This window comes from Miscanthus floridulus, chromosome 14, assembly GCF_019320115.1.
Source record: "Miscanthus floridulus cultivar M001 chromosome 14, ASM1932011v1, whole genome shotgun sequence".
Lineage (NCBI taxonomy): Eukaryota > Viridiplantae > Streptophyta > Magnoliopsida > Poales > Poaceae > Miscanthus > Miscanthus floridulus.
The window spans coordinates 24,338,907-24,356,993 of record NC_089593.1 but is presented as its reverse complement, the minus strand read 5'-3'; the positions used below and the strand labels follow the sequence as shown (position 1 = coordinate 24,356,993).

General features: G+C 49.1%; 1 protein-coding gene across 1 annotated transcript; it reads right to left on the bottom strand.

Moving 5' to 3' along the window:
• Positions 1-14,234: 14,234 nt before the first annotated feature.
• On the bottom strand, positions 14,235-16,927 carry LOC136505147 (uncharacterized). Its single transcript, XM_066500251.1, has 8 exons — positions 16,735-16,927; positions 16,095-16,207; positions 15,425-15,496; positions 15,250-15,285; positions 15,095-15,140; positions 14,853-14,940; positions 14,709-14,766; positions 14,235-14,453 (listed from the first exon to the last, which is right to left on the bottom strand). The coding sequence occupies exons 1-8, from the start codon at positions 16,922-16,924 to the stop codon at positions 14,403-14,405; spliced, it is 654 nt and encodes a 217-aa protein (XP_066356348.1). The 5' UTR covers positions 16,925-16,927; the 3' UTR covers positions 14,235-14,402.
• Positions 16,928-18,087: the final 1,160 nt, after the last annotated feature.

The window sequence follows — 18,087 nt, the reverse complement described above, 5'->3', positions numbered from 1 at the left end:
TAGTTGTTTTAAGGATCGGGTGAGATGGAGCTCATGGATCCTGGCGTCGATGCGTTCCGTGGGATCAGACGAGGTAGTTAGTTTTTTTGGGATCAGATGAGATAGAGCTCACAGATCCTAGCGTCGATATGCGCCATGGGATCGGGCGAGTCAGAGTCGTGGATCCTGGCCTCGGTGCGGTCCGCGCAACTGAGGCAGTTAGTTAGTTAGCTTAGGGATCAGACGAGACGGAGCTCGCTGATCCTGTCGTTGGTGCGCGCCGTGGGATCGGGCAAGTTGGAGTCGTAGATCCTAGTGGGGCAAGTTCGGGGTCGCAGATCCGGGTGTTTTTGGAGCGCGGTCGAAGCGTAGCCGAATGGGGCGAGTTCAGGGTCATAGACCCAGGTGATTTTGGAGTGTAGTCAAAGCGTAGCCGGATGGGGCGAGTTCGGGGTCGCAGACCTAGGTGTTTTTGGAGTGCAGTCGAAACGTAGCCGGATGGGGCGAGTTCGGGGTCACAGACCCAGGTGTTTTTGGAGTGCAGTCGAAGCATAGCCGGATGGGGCGAGTTTGGGGTTGCAGACCTAGGTGTTTTTGTCTTGAGCCCCTAAGCCCCGTTGGGCCTTAGTTGGGGTCGGTTTTGAGTTGTGTGCATTACCCTATCCTTGGTTCCTCACAACTGGAGGGGCTGAGTTTTGTCGCTTGCCCGATCGCTCGGGCTCGAGTGACGCGCTCGGTGAGGTCGCTAATGGGTATGATCGAGTGGAATCCGGGTCCGTCGTTTGTGACGGGGTCGACATAGCCCTCTTGTGACATTCCACTGCTCCTTTACCTACAACCCGGCAGATGCCTAGGTCGTTTCAGAGACCGACCTGGGTGGCCTAATGGCCTCCCCTCGATGGAGATTCTGTGGGCTTGGCAGAGGCTTAGGATCGAACGAGAAGGTTGAGATGACCCTATCTACTAGACTGGGTGAGGGCCGCACGGGGCTCATCTATGTTTTTCTCCCCTGGCTCTGTCATTGCTCATGTCGAATGAGGCAACTGCCACTTCGTGACGCAACACGAAGCATTGTGATGCATTTTGCTGCACGTGCGATGCTTAGTTCCCGAGCCTCCGGGCGGTTCAGGGCCCGAATCATCCGGGGGGCATGGGCGTATGGAATGAATGCACGTATGGATGTATGAAATGATTTATAAAGAAATAGAGGGGGTTTGATAGTGTTACCTTGATGACTCAAGTGATGGGGTTTGGAGAGCTCTAGTGGGAAATGTCCGACCGGGACCCGTGCTCGTCATTCGTGATGGAGTCAGCATGGCCTACATGGGGCGTCCCTTCGCTCCCTACCTGTCTCTTGGTGTGTTTTTCTGAGCTGTTTGATCGACTTAGGAAGCTCGATGGTCTCTCCTGACGGAGATCCCGTTTTGGGTCTTTCCAAGTCCCACCTGGGGATGCGGAGAGCTGCCTGCGTGTGGTGATGCTTCGGTTTTCGTGCCCGGTTGTGCGATAGTGGTGGGCCATACCCAGGCCACATCTCGCCTCACCGGGCGACGTTCCGCCTGACCAGGCATCGTTTCGTCGGTCAGCGTGCGTCCCATCGATCAGGATGTGTCCCATTGTTTCCCATTCGCATTTAATGGAGGATGGGAGAGGGTTTTTTGCTCTGATCTTTTGCCCCTCTTCGACCTATAGTGTTTTCTCCTTAAATAAGGGGAGGGAGAGGACTCTCCGTTGTAGTCCTTTTGCCTGTTCTCCAACTGTTGTCTTTCCTCCTTTCTCCTCACCGAGAGTGCCTGTATGCCGCGACGGTTCCTGAGTGAGAGAGAGGGTAAGCGAGGGGGAGGACTTATAGATCCTTTCATCAATCTGGAGTGCGATGTTGAGCTAGAGGCTGCCTAGGGTAGTGCTGGCCATCTTTGCCTAAGAAGGAGCGGGTTCCACCGAAGGGGGTGGCGTGCTGGATTTATCTATGAGGCCTTCTTTGAGATGGAGCCGTGTGTGGACTTTCTCTGGTGGATCTTCACCAGGCGAGCTTTGTTGGAGGGGAAGTCACTCAGGATCATGCCAGTGGAGGTTTCCGCACCTGTAGCTGCTCGGGTTGGCCAGTTAATAAAGTTTGATGAGATCTCTTCCAGCCTCGGTGGCCAAACATCGGTGGCCGCGTTCCTGTCTAGGAGCTACCTCGACTGCATGAGAAGGTCAGGAGCTCCTTGCTCTTCTGCTGAGCATCTATGGGTGCGACGCCCTTGAGGTACCCGTTCCACCTATCGAAGTCGAGGGAGCGAAACTAGGTAGGTCCCTTGAGGTACCCGTTCCGCCCATCAAAGTTGAGGGAGCGGAACCTGGTAGGTCCCTTGAGGTACCCGTTGCGCTCGCCGAAGTCGAGGGAGCGGAACCGGGTAGGTCCCTTGAGGTACCTGTTGCGCTCGCCGAAGTCAAGGGAGCGAAACCAAGCAGGTCCCTTGAGTTACCCATTGCGCTTGCCGAAGTCGAGGGAGTGGAACCAGGTAGGCCCCCGACAGTGGTGGTTACGTCCAGTGGCATTCAGGCGATGTCGTCAAGCGGTCGTAGTAGTATTTGGAGTAGTAGAAAATGTAATAGTTGAGTTCGTGGGTGAGTCCCAGTGTGAATAGTTTTTTGTATCAGTGAATACATCAGTACTGCTTTTATGATAGAATCACTATCCATTCTTTGTTTTTATCCTAGCATAACTATTGTTTTTATCCTTTCTTTTTCAGACCTGCCCATTAGTTTCGTAGGCTGCAGCTTTTTAAGAACTTGGCATGGCCTATGGGGCTCGACTGCTTGTAACCATAGGTCATGGTGGGGTGTGTTCTTTAGGAGTAAGAACAAGTTACGTAGGACAGTCAAAGGAAAAGGAATGTGCTTTCATTTGGGGACGAAGTTGTTTACCATGTGACAGTAAAAAAAAGAGAGTAAAAAGCGAGGTAGTATTTAGTAATGTATCCTCATGGAGCCCTCGAGCGACCTGGGCTGAAAGTGTTCGGGCTGGGGTGCTTTACAGGGGCAAGTGTTTGACTAAAAAAGTTGTAAGACCAAATTTAGGGGAAAACGATGTAGCTGTTCAATGTTCCAAGTATTGGTGAGAACGTTGTCATTGTTGTCCACCGGTCGGTAGGTGCCTGGTCGAATTACTTCGGTCACCATATAGGGCCCTTCCCTTGGTGGAGAGAGTTTGTGTTTTTCCTTCATTGATTGGGTCCTCTGGAGTATGAGATCACCGACTTCGAGTATCCTCCCTCTGATCTTCCTTTCATGGTACCTGCGCAGGGTTTGTTGGTAGCAAGCAGAATGGATGACGGTCGTCTCATAGGCCTCTTCGAGTAGGTCGACTACGTCTTGCTAAGCCTCCGCAGCTCGGTCACGGTCGAAAGCCTTCACTCTTGGGGCACCGTGGTCGAGGTCGAAGGGCAGCACTGCCTCAGCTCCATAGGCCAGAAAGAAGGGTGTGAACTCTGTGGATCAGTTTGGGGTCGTTCTCAGGCTCTAGAGGATCACTGGGACCTCTGTAACCCATCGCCCGATGTATTTGTTGAGTCGGTCGAAGATGCATGACTTAAGTCCTTGGAGGACCATGCCATTGGCATGCTTGACCTGACCGTTAGTTTGTGGATGTCCGACCGAGGCTCAGTCGATCCTAATGCCATATCCATCACTAAATTCTAGGAACTTCCTTCCGGTGAAGTTAGTCCCGTGGTCGGTGATGATACAGTTAGGAATGCCGAAACGGTAGATGATGTCGAGGAAGAATTTGACTGCCTCTTCTGAATGGATGTTGGTGATGGCTTGGCCTCTATCCACTTGGTGAACTTGTCGACTGCTACGAGTAGGTGAGTGAAGCCGCATGGGCCCTTTTTGAGGGGTCCCACCATGTCGAGGCCCCAGATCGCGAATGGCCAGGTGATGGGGATGGTTCGGAGCTCCTATGCCGGCAAATGGGTTTGTCGAGTGTAGAACTGGCATCCTTCACACCTGCAGACGACCTCATCTGCATCTCATAGCACGGTGGGCCAGTAAAAACCTTGGCGAAAGGCTTTTCTGACCAGCGACCTTGGGGCCATGTGATGTCCACAAATCTCGACATAGACCTCGAGGAGGAGCTGCTTCCCCTAGTTGGTGGGGATGCACTTCATGAGCACCCCTGATGGACTTCATTTGTAGAGCTCGTCATCGAGCGCGATGAAGGTCTTGGCACGTTGAGCGATCCATCGAGCTTCAGTCCTTTTAGGTGGGAGAACCTCCTCGAGGAGGTAGGCGAGTAGCGACGCTCGCTAGTTAGTTTGATTGAGTGCCAATATAGCGACGCTTGTGGGTGACGTTGTCTTGGGGGTACTAGGATCAGAGCCCCTGAGTGCTGGCTTAGCATCGGGGTCGGAGCCCCCGAGCGCCGACTGGGCATCGGGGTGTGTCTGGATCAAACCTTCCATGACGCGGGTGGATGGCTCATGGACGTCGTTGATGAAGACCCTGCTTGGGGATGGATCCCGCCTGGTGGCCAACTTTGCAAGAAAATCTTCGGCATCGTTGTCCCTTCGAGGGACATGATGTAGCTCGATCCCCTAGAATTTGTCCTCGAGCTTGTGCACCTCTTGGTAGTATGCTGCCATGAGGGGGCTTTTGTAGAAGGACTCCTTCATGACCTGATCAACAACTTGCTCTGAGTCACCGCGAACGTAGAGTTGCGTAGCACCAAGCTCGATGGCGATGCATAGTCCATTGATGAGGGCCTCATACTCCACGGCATTGTTTGAGGCTGAAAAGTGGAGGTGGATGGCGTAGCGGAGCCTACTCCTATCCGGGGAGATTAGAACCACTCTAGCTCCCAAGCCGGGCACCATTACGGACCCATCGAAGTACATTGTCCGGTACTCGTGGGTGACGTCCGGGGTCGGTAGCTGTACCTCTATCCATTTAGCGACAAAATCCATGAGAACCTAAGACTTAATGGCGGTACGGGGGATGTACCTCATGTCGTGGCCCATGAGTTCGAGTGCCCACTTAGAGATTCGTCCTGCGGCGTTGTGGTTGCGGATGATGTCTCCGAGCGGGTATGAAGTGACGACCGTGACTTCATGGTCGGTGAAGTAGTGCAGGAGATTCTGGGTCACCATTAGCACGACGTATAGGAGTTTCTACACCTAGGGGTACCGGACCTTGGGGTCGGTGAGTACTTCCCCGATGAAGTATATGGGCCGCTGGACCTTAAGTTGGTGTCCTGGCTCCTCCCTTTCGATGACCAGCGCAACGCTTACCACATGATTGCTGGCGGTGATGTAGAGAAGAAGGGGCTCTCCCCGTTTGGGAGCGACGAGGATCGGGGCCGACGTCAGGGACGTTTTGAGGCTATCCAGGGCCTACTAAGCTTCCTCAGTCCAGACAAAAGTGTCCGTCTTTTTGAGGAGCTTATAAAGTGGCATCCCTCATTCGCCGAGCTAGGAGATGAATTGACTTAGAGCTGCCAGGCAGCCGGTGAGCCTTTGTACGCCCTTGACGTTGCGTATGGGACCCATGTTGGAGATGGCCGTGATTTTTTGGGGGTTGGTCTCAATGCCGCGCTCGAACACAATATACCCTAGTAGCTTCCCCTTCAGAACCCCAAAAACACATTTTCAGGATTCGGCCTGATGTTGAATCTTCTGAGGTTCGCGAACGTCGTGGCCAAGTTTGCGATCAGGTCACCGGCTCGAATCGTTTTGACTACTATGTCATTGACATATACCACGATTGTTGGTCTTGGTCGCTCGGTTTGATCAGGCTGATCGAGCGGGTCGATTTAGTCGGTGAAGCATTGCTGCATGCACCTTTGGTAGGTGGCGCTAGCGTTCTTCAAGTCGAATGGCATGGTTACGTAGCAGTATGAACCATATGGGGTGATGAATGAGGTTGTGAGCTGATCGAATTCTTTCATCATGATCTGGTGATAGCCCGAGTAGGCATCCAGAAAGGAGAGGATCTCGCAACCTGAGGTGGAGTCGACTATCTGGTCTATGCGCGGCAAAGGAAAGTGGTCCTTTGGACACGCTTTGTTGAGGCCAGTATAATCAATGCACATTCTCCACTTCCCGGTCTTCTTTTTACCAAGAACGGGATTGGCAAGCCAGTCGGAGTGAAAGACCTCTCTGATGAATTCGGCTGCTAGGAGTTTGGCGATCTCTTCGTCTATGGCTCTGCGCCTCTCATTGTCGAAGCGACGCAGGCGCTGTTTGGCGAGCTTCGAGCCCAGGATGAGGCGCAGTGCATGCTCGGCGATCTCCCGAGGTATGCCCGGCATGTCAGAAGGCTGTCATGTGAAGACATCACGATTGGTGCGTAGGAAGTCAACGAGCTTGCATTCCTATTTGGTCAAAAGCTAGGTCCCGATCCACACCGCCTTGGTCAGGTCGGTGGGGTCGACCCCCACCGTCTTGGTTTCCTCGAGCGGATGGAAGGCCGTCGAGGAGGTTGGTTTGTTGCAGTCTAGGACTACCTGGATCGATAATTCCCCAAGCCATGGGAGCTCGGACAAGTTGACGACCGCAGTGGCGAGCTTATAGTGCTCTCGGTCGCACGTGAAGGCATGCGAGAAGGCACTGCTTACGGTGATGACGCCGTTCGGTCCTTACATCTTTAGCTTGAGGTAGGTGTAGTTGGGGATTGCCATGAATTTGGCGTAGCATGGCCACCCCAAGATGGCATGGTAGTACCCTAGAAAGTCCACCATTTCAAAGGTGAGGACCTCCGAGCAGAAGTTGGCTCGGCTGCCGAACATGACGGGCAGGTCGATCTACCCGAGCGGGTATGCCTGCGCTCCTTGGATCACCCCGTGGAAGGGAGAGCCCACCAGGCGGAGCTTTGATCGGGGGATGCGCATGGCGTCAAGGGTGTCGACATAGAGGATGTTGAGGCCACTGCCTCTGTCCATCGGTACCTTGGTGAGGCGCTTCTTGTGGACGATGGGATCGACGACGAGCGGGTAGCGTCCCGATCTCGTGATGTGGGATGGATGGTCCCTCTGATCGAAGCTGATCAAAGATTCCGACCAGCTGAGGAAGGAGGGGATGGTCATCTCGGCGGCGCATGCCTCCCTATAGCATACCTTGTGCTGGCGCTTGGACCAGACAATGTCGGATCCACCAAAGATCATGATGCATTCATCAGCGTTAGGGAAACCGTCTCCGTCCTTGCCTGCCGTGCCTCCTTTCTTGGCTACCGCCTCTTTGTTGTCCCCTTCTTTTGGCCCGCCGGCCTGTAGGAAATGTTTGAGGAGCTCACAGTCCTTGTAGAGGTGTTTAACGGGGTAGGCGTGGTTGGTGCACCGGCTATCCATGAGTTTGTTGAAGTGGTCAGGCAGGCCCTGTTGGGGCTGCTTGCCCATGTGGTCAATTGCGGCGACCAACACGGTGTTGTCCGGTCGGCATTGGTCCTTTTTGTTTTTCTTGCCCCTCTATGTGGAGGATCCCACGTCTTGGTCCATGCGCTTGGCCTTGCCTTTGTCCTGGCCCCTATTGAAGACCGCTCCGACCGCTTCCTCGCTGGAGACGTGGTTAGTGGCGACGTCGAGCAGGTCACGGGTGGTACGGGGCTTTAGGCATCAAAGCTTGTGGATCAGGGACTCGTAGGTCGTCCCAGAGAGGAATGCACTGATGATGTCCGCATCAACGACATCAAGGAGGGAGTTGCATCTTTGGGAGAACCTATGGATGTAGTCCCGCAGGGACTCCTTAGGCTCCTGCTAGCAACTCTTGAGGTCCTAGGAGTTCCCAGGGCGGACATACATTCTCTAGAAATTCCCAATGAAGACCCTCTTGAGGTCTGCCCAGTCACGGATGTTGTCATGTGGGAGAAATTCAAGCCATGCCCGAACATGTTCCCCCACGTAGATGTGGAGATACTGAATGATGAAATAGTCATCATCCACCCCTCCGGCTCGGCAGGTGAGCCGAAAATCTTCGAGCCAAATACTGGGGTTTGTCTCCCCGGTGTACTTGGTGATGTTGGTGGGCGGTCAGAAGCGCAGTGGGAACAACGCTCTCTGAATACGGCGGTCAAAGGCCCACGGCTCTGGACCCTCAGGGCTGGGACTTCGGTCGTCTAGGTGGCCACCGTGCCTGGGGTGCATTTCAGCGCTCCCCTCGATGGTTCTTGCCATCACTCGGTGGATGTCATCATCGTGCCGGGCCCGATGCCGATTGCTGACGACGTTGCGAGCGTCCTGGTGCGGACCGGGCCGCTCGTGTACCGGCGGTCGGTGTGAAGCAGGCGCTAGGTCGGACCGAGGCACGACTGCCACCCCTAAGCCGCACCTGGCGGCTGTAGCGGCGAGCGGATGGAGCGATCTGTCTAGCGCGTCCCCGTTCCCCCGGTGGGGAGAGAGGGCATGTGTCGGAGTCACGATGCGGAGCTTTTCTCCTGTTGAACAGCGACGACTTCTACCAGAACCCGGAGGTTCCGGTAGACTACCCGCTCCTGGAGGTCGACGGGCTCAGGAACGCCGCGCAGAAGCATTGTAGTAGCAGCAATGTTCTAGCTAGTCCGAGCGAACTGTGGGAGATCGTTTCCCTCGTTCATGATGTCGTGTTGGACCTGGCGGGTGCGACCCCGGGCGCCACCTACCGGGCCATGCGCATGGGGCACAATGTGATGTACCGAGCGCGCCGGCGCAGGCGGTGGCTAGTTCTGCCGCCGTTGTCATAATTCCTCGACGTGCGCTTGCGCAGACGCGAGGGCCCCCCACGTGGGTTCGGTGGGGTGTGAGTCTGCGTAGATTCCACAACCACCAGTGGCTGTCCCAAAGCATCCGCCATTGCGCACTCCCGGGATAGACGGTGGCGAGGTGCCACGTCGCCGATGTTGGAGCCGTCACTCTCACCCTCGTCATCCGGGAGTTCATGGAAGGTGGTGGGAGCGCAGCTCGCCATTCCCACGAATTCAGATGTGAGGGGGGATGGCGTCAACATACTTCGGAGCCCCCGAGCGTATGCATCCACGGGGGACGCGAGGCCGTAGGGGAACCGATCGTACGGTGTTCGTGGCGTGGGCAATACGGTCCCTTTGGATGATCGGCAGGAGATAGTAAATAAAGAGTAAATAACAGTATGCATATTACTTACAGTGGAGTTTAAACAGAGAGTTTGCTTGGAATGAAGCGCAGATGCCGCATTGTTGAAGTCGTCGTGCGTCCCGGGGCCGATGGAGGGCGCCCCTCGGATGGGCGCCGGAACGAGAGCCTCCTTGCGGAGGTGTTGTACGCCGAGCCGGTCGGCGACGAAGTCTAGGCTTCCAAAGAGGAAGGGCTGGGATGGCTCAAAGACGGGTGGAACCCACATCCTAACAGGTGAGAGTGTGGGAAACTCGAGTGAGCCGAAGTGAATCGTATCGCCTGAGCCCGCCATAGTGAACGTGGCAAAAAAGTGGGCCATCTGATGACCAAAAAGTGTTGAACGTACAACGTCTTCCCCACGGATGACGCCAACTGTCGGTGCAGAAAGTGACCAACAAGTAAATATTTGTAGTTTTGCCGTACGTTGTGATCGGAGGTGGCCTAGCACTCAATGACACAGGGTTTATACTGGTTCAGGCAACGTGCCCTACGTCCAGTTTGAGTCGGTCGGTGACTTTATTCCTGAGCCCAGGTGCTCGAAGTTTGTAGTCAGGTTACAAACGAAAAGAAGAAAGATGGGGTGTACGAGAGGTCCGGTCGGCTCCGGTCAGAAGGGCTGAGAGCGACAGGAGCTCTGCTATGAGCTAAGTGTTCAAGCGTGTGCTTGAGGTCCGAACCTGGCGGTTCTGTGGTTGTGAACTAGTGAACTTGGTCAATCTAGTGAATCTGGAATGACTTGTATGAACTTGAATCCACTTAGTTTCTTGGGACAGAGCGCATCCCCTTTTATAGATGAAGGGGATGGCCTTACAAGTGAGAGGGAGAGAGTACGTATGCTTCTAAGCCTTGCTGCCCACGCCGACGGGTACAGGATGATGGTAGGCGCCCACAATACTGTTGGTTGTCAAACGCACATGGGAGGTCACGTCGTCTTGTTCAGGTATGGCAGATGTCGGTACTTGCAATACTGTTGATGCCCAGAGGCATGTGATGGCTTTTACCATGTTCTCCTGGTACGGTAAATACCGGCGCCCACAACACTGTCGATGTCCAGTGGCATGTGGGGGGCCTTACCGTATGGGAGTTAATGGCGCCCACAAAACTGTAGGGAAAATATCGGCGCCTACAACACTGTTTGTGTCAGGGTAGTTGCAGAGTACTGTTCCTACAGGTGTATAGGGTACGGTCTCTGGTATCGTGTTTTGACTTGTGCACCTTGCCTCGTTTTCTCCGTTCGTTCCCTGGTCTTTTCCAAGCGGGCGTCCCAGGTCGGTTGGTCCCAGTCGGCCCTGGTTGCGCCAATCGGAGAAGAGCGGTGAGCAAGGCTTCTGCGTACCCCGGTCGGAGACATGGGTTCGGAGTCGGAAGTAGTGCTTTGGCCAGGCCTTCCGGTCGGAGAGGCTGTCCGGAGGCGGCTGGAGTCGTAGCGAACGCTCTGGTCGGAGAGGTAGGCCGGAGTCGGAAAACGGGTGCCGCTCCTCCGCGGCCAGACCTTCCGGTCGGTGATTGGATTGCCCTTCTAGCCTGTTGTCTGGATACTTGGGCCGACCCATGAGTCGCGCGCTGTCTATTTGGGCTGAGCCTTTATTAGAAAACCGGTCCGTGAGGGACCTCGGGTTTATGAACCCGACACTCGGAGACTGGTATAGTTGCCATTGCAAAAATGTTGCTCCTTACGTGTGAATGTACCCCTCTGCACTGAATCTGGTCGACGACAGGTTTGACGAGATTAGCTAGTGTGCTCCATTATTTATTAAACTATTTGTGTGTGTGTTTTAGGCGTACTACTATAAATAAACCTACTACTAATGTGTGGGAAACGAACAAACCCTTTTGCATTTGCCTGCTCCTTTTCTTTAGGAGTGACGAATTAAAGAAGATGCGTATGTGTTGCTGCCGTGTTGGACATGTTCTGTTCTGGTGTAGTTGCAAGCTTGCAGCCTTGTGTGCCCTTGTTCCAATGATGGCTGTTCGCTGGTTGGTTTCTGAGCTGGTTTGGACTGGCTGGTGTTGGTTTGTTGTGAGAGGAAAACACTGTTGGCTGGCTGGTTTGGGCTGGCTGAAACCAACAAACGAACAGGCTGAAGGCTATGTGATTATGGCTGGAATTCGACACTTGAACCAGTTTGCCGGCCCATCCTTAAATGTTCTCAAAATCTGCTCTGAATTTCAGTTTGGCATGAAAACAACACATTATAGTTCGCTCTGGATTTGTTCTAAGTCATATTTCTCTAATTTTAATCAAATTTATAGAAAAAAATGCATCAACATTTGTAACAACAAATTAGTTTCACTAGATTCTTCATTGATTAGATTTTGACAGTGCATTCTTGAACTTGCAAATGTTAATATATTTTTTCTAAAAAATTGATCAAAACTAAATAATTTAACTTAGTACAAAAACAAAGTGAACTATGATCTGAAATGAAGAGACCGCCGCTGTTGGCAGTAAAAGTTCCATGGAAAACGCTGCATCCTCCTTTCAGAGGATTTGACCTTAAGCTTAGACAACTGTAGCAATTAATCCTAACAATTCTGGCAACAACCTACCACTTCTTTTGACAACAAAAGTGCCATGGGAAATTTAGGAGGTCAAAGGTCTCTGAAAATCACAAATACCAGCTAGCTCCTCAAAGACGGTCACCATCACCGCCTCACCGGAGACCAGCCACACAACAAACAGACGGCAGAACATGGAAAAAGTAACCCTGGTACGGCAAAAAGTACAGCAAAACGGCGACCCAGAAGTGCCGCCCGAAGCGTGGCAACCAGAGGTTAGAGGACACGGAATGAAACCTGCAGAACAGCCCGGAGTCTCATCAGGAAAAAGACCGCGAGTCAGAGCTCCAAAACGAAGCTCAACATCGCGCAGGATTCTGGCACCGGCCGTCGGCAGATGAGCCAGCGCCTTGCAAGTGACACTCTTGACTGATCAAAGCTAAAGTTTGAGGCAAACATATGGCACAAAAACCTGTTGACTTCATCATGTCAAGATCTCAAAAAGTTTGCTCCAGCTTTGACAACTGACAACTGAAAAACGCACGCAGTCTAACAATTCGAGGTCAGGCACCACACCACACTAGAAGGCATGTTCTGGCAGTCCTAATGGACCACCGATCTGCAGCCCGTTCGCTTGCTCGTAAACGATCGTAAATTTCTAACTGGGAACAGTGTTTTTCTCTCACACCAAACCAGTCAGCAGTAAATAATCCACGATCGTTTACGGCCTCCCGAACAAGTTGCTGAATATTTACCTCATGACTTAAAATCAGAGAATATCGATAAGAACATTTGTGCATATGATGATGGCTTCATTACAAGACCATATGTAGCATCCAAATCAATAAATTGGAAAAGGTTTGGCCTCACGAGGAACGGTGTCAACTCAACTGAAGTTAGTTAAAAAAAAAAAAAAAAAAACTCCACTGAAGTTACCAACTGGATCAGTCAGCTTCCAACAGAGAGTATTCCACTTAGTTCAAGCTTGGAGACTGGATGAACCACCCAAGCGATGAGATGGCAGGCTAGCTGTATTGCATTCTCTAGGAGAAGCCGACGAGGACATGACACCATCGAATATGACCATTGATTATAAGGTGAGCTTGTTTCTACATTTGCATAGTGATTTTTGATATAATTCACTTGGTTCCACATGTACATGTCATTATTTACCTGTAAGTATAAATGTTTCTCAAAGTGCAAGTCCATCAAAGTTGAACTTTCAGTCCATCGATGACCCGACAATGTTTTATTGGAAATGTCATAACTCCACCATCCGGAGTGCGATTGCGGTCAATGAGCACTTGATAGAAAGCTTGTTTGATAAACTTTCAAATAGATCCGGTCCCATCTCAATATCACATCGGAAGGCCACCAAATCATCAAGACATGCTCGCACTGTTTCTGCCGGGAGTTACATCGTCATCATGGGCTTGCTTTTCACCCTTAGGACTCTGGCCTAAATTGGAGCACGCCCCAAGAAGATAGAGAATACCTAAAAGATGCCCAAGGATGTCCTCCTCCTTGGACACCACCTTACGAGGCAAGCAAGGGCGTCCAAGACATGTTGGAGGCCCAATCCAAAGTCAAGTTCAAGTTCATCTCGAGCTCCAGGAGCAGCGTGTAGTAAAACGGACGCACAAGTCGCATACGGACTCCGTTTTTTACGATCCACATATGGATGGAAAAGCTAATTTGATAAGCCAACGAATGGAAGTGGTCTCACGTCAAAATTCTTTCAGAAGCAACAGGAATCGTCGAAACAAGTTGACGTCCAGAATCTGTCAGGCCGTTGTGTCGCCATCTTTTGGGTCGTTTGGGCCTTGTAACGTGTCGGGGCTCCTTAGGGACGCGAATAAGGGTTCTTGGACGCCCCTTAGGATATATAATTAGTAGCCGCCGCTTACGTTAGGGTTTGAGTTTTGCTTTAGATCAATCTGTATTTGAACAGTCGCCGTTATCAGTTTGTAAAACCCCACATTCGAGTGCTAATCATACATCCGCAATTGTCACTATACTTGAGTTGTGTTTATCTTATTCTTGTATGTGTTCTTCGATTCACAGCAGGGATTAGCCTTCTTGGCGATGTCAACCGGATTGTGACACGGTTGATAACCAGAGGAGACGTGGTGCTAAGGTTGCAGGATTCGGGTCTTTGTGATCTGAAGTCGGATCGGTGTGTCGCTTTTCGACCAAATCGATAGTTAGCTTGAACCTGACGGAAGATTCCGATGCATCTTCCTGTCATTCAGGTTTTAGATCATTGCAATTGGAATTGGGCTAGTCAACCACAGCATACCTGCCAATGCAACCCCTATGATGTTCTCCATCTGTTGGCTAAGTTATTTCAGTGTGTTAAATGTCAAGGTCAGAGTGGAATTCTATAATTCCTCATATGTATCAGTACGTCTTTTGAAGCCATGTTAATGTTCAAGAACTTTATGCTTATTTGTTAAGAGGGTAGTTTACACAGAGGCACATAAACATGCCAGTTAGTCTTACTTCTTATGTTCTTAGAACCTTTCATTTAGCTTGGTATTTAAAACAGCTTGCAAATTCCAGTGGTTATCAGCATTAGACTACCCTTTGATGGCAGTACCTGTAATTCTCTCTCGCCCATGATCAAATGCAGTTAACATATTACACTCTTCTCAACTAGAAGTATGAAAATATGGATATTGCATGAGAGACTGTATTAAATTAGTAAGTATGATCTTAACATATTAAGGAAAATTCTTGTTTGATACATCATGAAACCGAACAGCTCCCCCTAAGTTCATTGCTCACACCATAAGAGCAAGTTATATGATGGAGGTCGACATCTTTACTCTTTCATTGTTATGACCAGCAAGCCCAGTGCACCAATCAGCAGGTACTGCAGCAAGAGAATGTGTTGAAGCAGGTCTTTCAATAATATGGGGGCTACAATATTATTATTAAATTTGAGAACTACCTAGAAAACAATTAGTTCATCTACTTGTCTAATCTAAAGTTCTAAACTAGTAAGAAGAATGGGTAAGGTGCTCTCAACATATAAAAAAAACATGTTCTCAGGTAGGCTGACTAGAACGAGTAATTTTATTAATTTATTCTTCAGAGAAAATACATGAAACAGTAAGTATGAGTATACCTTAATAAATGGCTTCTCAGTCATGATAATTGTAACCCAGCCGACATATGGAAGAAAGCTGTTCACAGTTGAAAACATATGGTCAGTCATTATTCCTCACCAGGTGTGGAAACAGGTGGATTTTGTCTACTTGAGTATTCTCACCCAACAGCACGTCCCATAATGTGATGCTGCTGGAGCCAGAGTTGACCGTGTGCATATAAAAGTCGGTCATCCCCAAAATTATTGTCACCTGAAAGGTAGCTTATATTAATAAAATACATTGCATAGACATGCACAGTACATCATGTGTTGGCAGTTGTTTGTTAACATTTTCTTAATTACATAGCACCAGGGAGTAGTAGTACAATTACAAAAAAAAACATTGACCACATAAGAAATGGCACCTTTTGTGAGGATGTCGACTTCTGCAGTGTTCTGACGTTCATGGACCTATAGAGACAGAAGAGTAATAAATAAACTGAACCAGCAAAAAAAAGTAGACACAAAATCCAAGGTAAAAGTCATTGGGCGACTTGAACTGTGAATGAATATCCATTACCTTAATTACACGGTGAACAATTGGAATTTCACGGCCCTACAAAGATAACAGCCAAATGATATTTTAGTGTTTCCAAAGGATTGTGTAAGCACACATTAGACACTACAATGAGGTGTAGAGAAAACTAATGAATTCATTATTCAGCTGCTTATTCACAACTAAGCAGTAGACTTACATCGATGTTAAAAACAACTATTTCTCCTGTGCGGATAGGATCTTTGCTCATGTGCAAAAATAGAATATCGCCCTGTAAAGAAGATAATTAACCATCCTCGCATACTGGTGTGAAAGATGCTGGCACTTCTAAGGATACAGATAATGAACCTTGGAGTCAAATCGAAGCAGTAGATAATATGTACAATAACATATCAGCAACTAGAGTGGCACACATCTTAAAAAGGGAAATTCTAGGGATAACTGAGGCCAGAATTCTAGAGCTTAAAGAAATTATGCAGTCATTCACCATGTGCAAACTACCAGAACCTAGGGACCAGATACATTTGTATTATCCTTTTTGTGAAAATGAAAAACGTACACACTCATATACTATGTGATAAGAAAAATGGAAAGTTCCCTCTAGTAGTTTCTGTAACTTAGATTTTAGACTGGAGCCAACTAATCCTGGGTGACGAAAACCATTTGTAGAGAGGTACTTTGTCATGGGAAGGAAAAAAATGCATGAGCCATCCTACTAAAGTCCAATGCCACAGTCCAGAGTGGTAAACCACAGGTATCACAGTACCCCATCACATGTGCTAGCAGATCCAGTGAAAAACCATCCAGTGCGTAAATATCATGAAAGCACACAACATGCTCAATGCTAATTTGTTAAGGAGATAGCAAACCCTTTTAAATCCAGGCTCCATGCTACCAGAAAGAACCACTACCACCGGAGACTCGCTCCCCGTCACAACTATCAATCCCTTCCATATGATCAATGCCGAGGTCACAATCATACCTGCCAAGAGGAAAATCTAAAAGCTAAAACTCCATCATGTTTGCAAGCAACAGTGAAAATGCCTAATTGCAGCAAGCAATACTCCAACCAGTAACTAACAAAGCTAGATAACGTGGTAGCAGAAAGTGACACTTTCCCCATCCCCTGAATATCACAGATTTCTCATACAAAATTCTCTTGCAGGCATAGAATGGTGTAGGTATAGGCATTCAACGAGAGATCATGAGTAGTTCACATTACAACATTAAACGAAGCAGGGAGGAGGAAGAATCCCAGTTCAGCTCAATGCGACTGTTGCCTGTCATCAAGGCAATTGCTCTTCTAAAGACGGAGGCAGCAGATGAAGAACCCACGCCCCCGATCTTACAGACCAAAATCCACCCAAAATTCTGAATAGAATCGGTACTACCCACCGAAACCCTACTGGAATCGACCCAACCACAACCCAAGAACTACACTGCAGGGCTCCCGCGGAAACAAAACCATGGTGAGACTAAGAAGAAGAGGTAGCAGAGAGAGTCGCCTACCGAGGCTGATGATCTGCGAGAGCACGTGGCGGACCTGAATCGAGCGGATCGACTCCACCGTGTCGCCGACGAAACCCATCTCTCCCGGCGGCGAACTCACGACGGCGGCGGAAACAAAGCGTGTCCAGCACGAGCAAGACGAGGTGATTGATGACAGTTCCCGGGACGGCCCAGCCTGGGGATGCTTCATGCTTGGGGTGCTTTGGGCCGTCAAATCTGCACGCCCGCGCTTCATCTAGATGTTTGGGGCAGCCCAGTTATTACCATTCGATGGGCCATGGGTGAAGAGCCATAAGAATTTAGAAAAAGTCCATATTACCTCGTCAAATTTTGCAAAAGTGTGCTTTTTTCTCCCTGAACTCTAAAATCGAGTAAACCGCCTCCTGAACTTTTAAACCATTCGTTTTACCTCTCTGGCCGGTTATAAGCGGTTTTCAAAGGCAGTTTTGTCTTTTTTTTATTTTGGCTGAATTTTTTAAAATCATAGTAAATCACATAAAAACCATAAAATGGAAAATCTAATTTTGATGGACTCCACACGAGTAGATCTACACGTAAATATAATATGGTATGCTTTAGTATAATTTTTTATTGTAGCTTTAGATCTATGCTTTTCTATAATTATTTATAGCTGTAGATTTTATGGTTCAATTGTGGTGAAATTTTTATGGTGGGCTAATTATTATATACTTAAACTGTAGTAAAAATTCATACTCATTGGATCATGTATAACTTTATAAATCTATAAAACTAAGTTATACATGATTTAATGAGTATGAAATTTTTACTATAGATCAAGCATACAATAATTAGCCCACCATAAAAATTTCACCACAATTGGACTATAGAACTGCAGTTATGAATTAATTAGAAAATATAGATCTAAAGCTACAAAAAAAATTATGCTAAAGCATACCATATTATATGTTCACTGTGTATATGGAGTCCAACAAAATTGAATTTTCCATTTTATGATTATTTATGTGATTTAATATGATTTTTCAAAGATTCAGCCAAAATAAATTAAAAAGACAAAAACAGTCTTTGAAAGCCGCTTATAACCGGGCAGGGAGGTAATACGAATGGTTTTAAAAGTTCAGGGAGGTGGTTTACCCGGTTTTAGAGTTTAGGGAGGAAAAGCAGACTTTCGTAAAAATTGAGAGAGGTAATGTTGACTTTTTCCTAAGAATTTTACACTTGTGCGTGTTCCAAGAACGCAAACTCTAATGGACGACCGATTGCACCTAGAGCATGCCTCCTAGCCCATGAGCCTTAGGGCCTATTTGGCAAGGATTCACCATTGGAAAAGTGAACTTGAATTTGAGATTCACCATGGATTAGCTCCATCGTAGA